This window comes from Montipora capricornis, chromosome 10 (genome assembly GCF_036669925.1).
Source record: "Montipora capricornis isolate CH-2021 chromosome 10, ASM3666992v2, whole genome shotgun sequence".
In the NCBI taxonomy this organism is placed as follows: domain Eukaryota; kingdom Metazoa; phylum Cnidaria; class Anthozoa; order Scleractinia; family Acroporidae; genus Montipora; species Montipora capricornis.
The window spans coordinates 57,121,178-57,128,677 of record NC_090892.1 but is presented as its reverse complement, the minus strand read 5'-3'; the positions used below and the strand labels follow the sequence as shown (position 1 = coordinate 57,128,677).

At 37.7% G+C, this 7,500-nt stretch overlaps 1 protein-coding gene across 1 annotated transcript in view; it reads left to right on the top strand.

Annotated features, from left to right (window-relative positions):
• Positions 1 to 7,500, top strand: part of LOC138021848 (mRNA cap guanine-N7 methyltransferase-like) — a 17,779-nt gene that overhangs the window by 5,971 nt on the left and 4,308 nt on the right. The window contains exons 4-9 of the mRNA XM_068868868.1: positions 3,104 to 3,204; positions 3,423 to 3,547; positions 4,176 to 4,357; positions 5,920 to 6,084; positions 6,427 to 6,538; positions 7,335 to 7,493. Coding sequence (XP_068724969.1) covers positions 3,104 to 3,204; positions 3,423 to 3,547; positions 4,176 to 4,357; positions 5,920 to 6,084; positions 6,427 to 6,538; positions 7,335 to 7,493 — 844 coding nt within the window. The remainder of the gene's footprint in view (positions 1 to 3,103; positions 3,205 to 3,422; positions 3,548 to 4,175; positions 4,358 to 5,919; positions 6,085 to 6,426; positions 6,539 to 7,334; positions 7,494 to 7,500) is intronic.

Below are 7,500 nucleotides of genomic sequence, written 5' to 3'. Positions count from 1 at the left end.
GCACGGGCGACCAAATTTCTGAACAAGTAGCCCGAACGGGCACCCTGATTCATCCTCACTTTCTTGTAAATATGATCCCAGCTGGAATTAATCAATTCTGGGCTCTTGAAAAAATGACTTTGGCTACTAACTTGTAATGTTGGAAGCCCGAAGGGCTCCCCGAAAATTTCCTTAGGCAGCAGCCTTGGGTTAAACAGAAAGTTCTTGATCACGAAGAGCCAGTTCCTACAGTATAATTTGACAATGGCTGTGTTGCAGCCATTGCTTCTCCTCAAAAATGTATCGGACCCAGACCCAGAATCAGTGACATCTCTTGACACTTCCTCTCTGTCTTCTTCTTCGCAACAATGCCAACATAAGAAGAAGCTGAACACAACGCAAAGACTAATTCTGCTTTTAGTTTTGTACCCTTTTCTTACATGTGACGAGATCAAGTTGCGTTAAGCAGTCACTCATATGGAAAACATAATCGCAAACAATCACGGTTCACTTGCGGCCATTGCAAACTGTTTGCGACTGTTTTTGACATTGTTACGTGTATATGGAAAGAGGTCAAGTATTTGTTTAGAAGTTGAATCCCAATATAATTTACTCCAATTTAAAAAAAGGAAGAGATTAATGTGGAGCGACTTATCTCGTTCAATAGGAATGGTGAATCTTGCATTAAAGGAGAGAAAACTTGCTTGCGCCCACTGTGGCCACCGAATATCAATTGACTCCAAAAACCATTCAAGCATATTAAACTATTAATTTAAAAAGAAAATGTTATGTGGTCAAGTCTGTCCTTTTGAATTTCCTTAATATCTAATTTAAGATATTATTTTCCAGTATGAAGCAGCTTTTGTTCTTCATGCGTATAATCATGGCACTTTCACATTGAAATTTCAATCACAAAAATAGTAGCTCAATTTGTAATCAAAAGAACAACCTTTCCACAGACTTCCAAACGAGCAGAGGTTTACGTATGGTTTATTTCATAATTCACTTTATTATATACATACCAAGATTTACACCCCAAAAAGGATCGAGATAAAAATAGTCTCGTTGCGCTAGAGAAGCCAGCTGATTAGTCATACGATTTTTTTCACTAGTGAAAAACGACATACCGACGCTCTGATTGGCTATATCTTTATTTTCACTAGTGAAAAATTGTCGTATCAGCCTTTTCATTGGCTAATATGATATTGAACTTTGGCGCGGGTGGCCTGTGCACAGATTTGTAAACATGGCGGCCGACTGGTGTATGGTTTTCAAAGTTTTTGATCTTTTATTGCTTAGTTTTCTCCACAAAAATACTTCGGAAGATCTTTAAAAAGTTTTAAAAGTGCTCAAACGAGGTATGGAAGGTAAAGATTTCTTTTATTTCAAAAATATTAATTTTTGCTATTTGTTTAGGGCTTTTGTTCACGATCGGTGGTTTGATAGCCTCACCATTAACACTTACCTCGTTAACTTTATGATCTCTGTACTTATATAATAAACAAATTACTTCATGAATGGCTCGTTTGTACGATTTTTATTACCGGTACTCACTCGTTGTGAAGGATCGTTAAACTCACTCGTTCGCTTCGCTCACTCGCTCGTTTACACGATCCTTCACAACTCGTGAATAAAAATCGTACACACTCACCAACCATGAAGTAATCTATATTTATTCCGCGTTTTCCATACTCCAGTGCATTTTTGAGTTGCGAAGTTTTGGCAACAGTGCCGTGAGAATTGGCCTCAATGCCTCAAAAACATCGCCTTTGTGAGAAAAAATATGGGAAGCCGTACACTCCAGCATATTTGCGCCGCTGTTGGGAGGATGGATATGAGAATATTTACTAAAACGCGAGTTGTGTTTGGAAATGTGGAACTTTTTTGTGTGGTAGTTTTTACAAATGAATAAAACTGCACATGTTGAGACTGGCTAGTGCAAATTTAGATTTGGCTAGTGAAATCAGACCTGATATTAGCCACTAGGCTAGTGAGGTAAAATGTTAGTCTGGAGCCCTGCTCTAAGGGATGAATGGTTGAATGGTTACAAGACTTAATGTTGACAGCAGCAAAGATTGCTATATCCTTTGTGAACAGTGTGGACTATTTCATGTCCCACAAAGTTTATGATCAAGTATTTTACTGTCCTTATCAAGAATACCAGAAAGACTTTGGATCATTCACTCAAACAAAGCTCAAGTTAAGTTAGACTGCAAGTGACAACAATAATATTATTATTGCTGTTTATCATTGTAACTTCCTAGTTCTAAGTAATGCTTCAATAAAGGAGAATGTGTCCCCTGCTCCTGCCTTTTAGGCTCTGTTTTTGGTCTTACACCTGACCATTTTGCTTGCCATTGGGCACCAGTTCAGGGGAGAAGGGGGTAACAGTTTGTACGTCCACTCGAAATCTAGGGGTGCAGGGGTGGCGCAGTGGTGAGAGAACTCTCCTCCGACCAATGTGGCCCGGGTGAGATTCCTGGTCCCAGCATCACATGTGGGTTGAGTTTGTTGCCGGTTCTCTCCTTGCTCCGAGAGGTTTTTCTTTGGGTACTCCAGGTTTTTCCTCTCCAGAGAAACCAACACTGCCAAAGTCCAAGTTGATTCGGAATGCACCCTTAACTAAAGGTGTTCCGTGGGTAAAGAAATTACATTTAATCCCCCTTAACCTTTATCCTCCTCCTTTCCCACTTATACATTTTACTCTGTCTAATGCCAGACAATTTGTACAGAGCGACTTTCATATGACCTAGAAAAATAAAATGTAAAATCATTATGAAAACAAAAATGCAAAACATTTAATTGACTTACCGAACAAAAACAAAGGAGCGCAAATTTTCATTGGCTTAACAAACTCAGATAGAAACAATGTCATCTCTCTGTGGCACTTTCTGGAAAGTTTCGCTTTGACAACATTTGAAATGCAGTAATGTGATTTGGCATTCAAACTGTTTACTGCCAAATTGGGAGTTTGTTTTAATTTTCCCAAACATTGGTCTGCACAAACTGCAAACACTTTTTCAAGGTCATACAAAAGTCTCTCTATCAGTAGGGGCTAGTTCAGGGAAGAAAGGGTTTTAAGTATTATTGATTTTAATCTTTTTGTCATCTTGTACACTTCTAGAGTGAATTCAAGGGATATAAATGTGCTTGATCTATGCTGTGGAAAAGGTGGTGACCTGCTCAAGTGGCAGAGAGGAAGAATAAAGAAACTTGTCTGCGCAGGTCAGTAAAATTCAACAAGGAGCGGATATTCTTTTGGAAACGTCTGTAAATTCTTCAGCTTTTGCACAGGGTTAATCAATGTCAAATTGTTGAGAGAACAGGACCTGTCAATATTTCCAAGAGTGAAAGAAAACAATAATTATTTTTAATACCGACTATTCTCATGTAAGTGTGAGTGATGAGTCTGTACCCTACTTGATGTGTTTCCTCTTCTGCAGACATTGCTCAAGTTTCTGTAGAACAGTGTGAGGAAAGGTACAAAGAACTTAAACGGACTCATGAGAACAGGCGTTACAGGGATCCACTCTTTACACCAGAATTTATCACCGCTGATTGTAGCAAGGTACATGAATTACAAAGTACTCTGTAACTTCATTACCATTTGTTTTATTTTGATTTAAAATACAAGTCATTTAAATGGTTTTAACTTTTCTACAGTACAACACCCTAAGGGATCCAATAGCCCATTTTCGAGATATTAAAATTCAGTCCTAAACAAAAGGCATCATCTGGAGGCCTTGGGGAATTATAAATGTAAGGATTTGTATCACGTTATTCCCCAGATCCTCGAGATGATGCCTTTTGTATAGGACTGAATTTTAAAATATCGAAAGAAGGGTAAATTGGCATGCTCCTTTTCTGTCAGAAATATTCTGCAGTTGTCTTTCACCACTTCAAGAACAGTGCTGCAAAATAATAATTTAGACATGCAAAATGTATTTGCCAAAGTGGAGGTGTGATGTCTGAACACTGAAAATTCTTACCTAATTCTCTTGATTTTCTTGCTTTCTCTGGGCTAAGGAGACCCTGAACGGAGGAACAAAATCAGTTTGACAGTCTTATTTAAATTTTGACACTTCTCTCTGGAAGTTTGATTATTTTTAATAATTATAGTCTTGGTTGTATGACATTAGCTAAGGAAGTGCGGCAGAATGATCAAAGCTTTGACAGGTTTCATTTTTTTTTTTCAGGAACAACTTGCTGATAAATACCAAGATAAAGATCTTCAGTTCGACTTAACCAGCTGCCAGTTTTCATTTCATTACTCATTTGAGAGCTATGAGCAGGCTGACGTGATGTTAAAGAATGCATGTGACCGACTCAAAGTTGGAGGATTTTTTATTGGAACAACGCCTAATGGCTATGAACTGATGTAAGTATGCTGGTAGTAAAGAACAAGTTTATCCATACAATGTTTGTAATTTGTGTGCATTGTTTTTGCATAAAAACGACACTCAAAGATATTTTCAGGTTGTGAAGACATTGTACAGTCCTTCCATCCTTTGTGCAATCAAAGAGATGGAAAGTGTTTTGACAAATTAGTGGTTTCAATAAGTACCAACAGCCGACAGAAGGCATTGGAATGGTAGATCACTTGGAGAAGTTGGCTACTTTTTCCCTTAATAATATACTTGAAAAAATTTCAGCACATTGATTGGCTGAGAGCACATCAATTAATCCCAAATAGAGTGCAGAAATGTGAAATTGTTGCATTCATAGCCAATCAAATGAAAGCCCTGGATGGTGCAATTTTTGTGTGATATGCGTGTGTTGCTTTTCGAATGTTTTTATGTGTATTATTCAGTTATCACGTGATTTTTCTCGTGCAATTTGGAATAAATAAGCACTTGTAAATTTTTTCAAAGACTGCAAATTGCACTTGCGCTGCACACTCATGTAATTTTGTAAATTTTTGAAAGAATTTCTTTCTCTTATTTATTCCAAATTATACTCGAAATCATGCAGTTATCTATACAAATTGAAGTAATTGAAGGCTTTCAAACCTAAGATTAAATTTCATTACCTATTATGTCCCCTCCATTAACCCCATTAGGGAGCTTTAGCAACAATGTCATTAAATGTGGAATCGCATTTTTGTAATCACTTTGTGACCACTCCAAACATTTTGCACCATGCAAACAAAGGTGTGGCAAACCCTCACGAACGAAACTAGTATGAACAGCGTGCAATTTTGGGGAGAAAAATGAAAATTTATCCTCAAGCGCTGACATTCACCTCAAAACCTCAAATTTGGTCATTTCATGTTGTTGTTTTGATGGCAAAGAATAGAGGAAATGAAAAGATGCACATGCAGAGCGTGCAAAGCTATTGCTTTTGCTCACTAAATAATGCACATTTGTGATGTTCTCGTTGGCGTCACCAGTGTCGTTGCTAAAGCTCCCTATTGACTCCTGGGGGTGAGACTTACCAGATTTTACTCTAACACCAGACGATTTTACTTGTCACCTGGGGGAATCGTAGGGCTCCTGAGGGGTCAATGAGTAAACAGTAGGTTACACTACTCCCGCCCTGGTCAGAGTTTTTCTCTGTCTTTGTGTGGGCCCATTTCTATCAGTAGGGCTAATGCTCACGTGGTTCATAATTATTATATTATTATTATATGGGGTAGAAATTTGGCACTTCACATTACATTCTAATCAGTCAGGTTTGTTACACTATTCAGACCCTAGAAACCCAACACAAATAAGACCAAATAGAGAGATTTAGCATTGTGTTTATAACAAACCGCAAATGTCGGGCTGAGAATTGCATTTTACCTCTGAAAATCAAAGACTGAAACTTGTTTGGTTCTGGATAATTCCTTGCCTGTTATTGTGAGATCTTGAGCAGCTATTCACTGTTTTAGTATATACTAACAATAATCATTTTACTATTTAAAGTACTTTTTTTTTTCTATCTCTGTTGCTGTTTCAGTCGGCGGTTGGAAAAGTCAGAGGACCTTTCCTTTGGGAATGATGTATATAAGGTTACCTTTGCGCAAAAAGATGACTATCCCTTGTTTGGCTGCAAGTATGATTTTCATCTTGAAGGAGTGGTTGATTGCCCAGAGTTCCTGGTGTACTTTCCTCTGCTTGAAAAGTAAGTAGAATTGTTTTTCAAATTCACTGCACATGGTGATGCAAAGGGTATTCTGTGGACCAATGTCACCAACTAAAAGAGGCCTTCTTATGACTTGAAATCAATTTTTATTCTTGTTTTGAAGTGCAAAGGTTCAGGGAATTGTCTTTGGTCACTGTCTTAAGCAACCAATGACTGTTCTTTATGAGTAGGAAATGTTATTTTCAGCTATTGCCCTGTTTAATAATTTAAAGAATTTAAAATTGAAGTTGTTCAGTCCTTTTGAAGTAATAGTCATAATGGAATAAATAACCTGAGGACACCCGTAAATGATGGCTAATGAGATGAATTTGTATTTTTCAGAATGGCAGAAAAATATAACATGAAGCTTGTTTATAGCAAGACTTTCCATGACTTTTTTCAAGAGAAAACAAAGGATTCAACCAGTTTACTTTACAAGATGAAAGCACTTGAGGTAGCAAATGAAATACATATTGAAGTTAAAAACTTTGATGGTAAAGAACTGTGAAATATTATCAGCTGCCTGTTTGCATTTCCCTCGGAGTAGCTGCCAGGCACACATTGCCTCGTTCTCATGTGATAGTGTACGGTTTGCCCAAGTGAAAACACCGCTTCCTGTTGGATAGGGTCAAAACCTGAATGAATGACCAGTTGTAATACTTGTCCCTGTGTTGTACACTGTGGGGAATCACACTGCTTGGCTATCCCACAAAACTGATATATAAATGGCTATAACACATGTACTCCATACTTGTTTTTAATAAAATTATTAGCAACAAGGTAACCATCAAAAATACTTATAGTGTGATAGCTTTATTACTGAACAAATACTAGAAAAGAGAGCATGGCAATTCTCCCCAAAATATACAACTCAGGGCCGTAGCCAGAAAAAAAATTATGACTGAGGCAATGTCGTTGGTTAAATTCTCTACGTAGGGATTTTAGGTGTTTATGATGAGTAGATTTTAAAGCCAACACTGGAATCACCCTTTATTTTAAAGAATCACGAAAAAATGACTGAGGCAAGTGCCTCGGTTTGCCTCATACTGGCTACGGCCCTGCAACTACTTTCAAATGCCTCATCAATGACAAAACAGGAATCAAACACACCTCCGTTATCCTCGACTACATCTAGTATATACATTATATAGCATTTTGGGGCCCATGTAAGCGTTTTGCTCTCCCAAGGGATTTTCTTGTAAACTATTGTGGCGATATAAGAATGTTGTGTGTTTTGCCCTTTTATAAAGACTTATCCTCCACGCCAAGAAGATGAAGAATTAGTGTCAAGTGCTGATGATGCCTACACTCATGCTAAAGACTTTCTTGAGGGAATTCAGTTGAATCAAGACAAGTCCTCATCCACAACAAAGTACAGAGATCACAGAGAGAAGACTGTAAAACATGTGGTAAGCA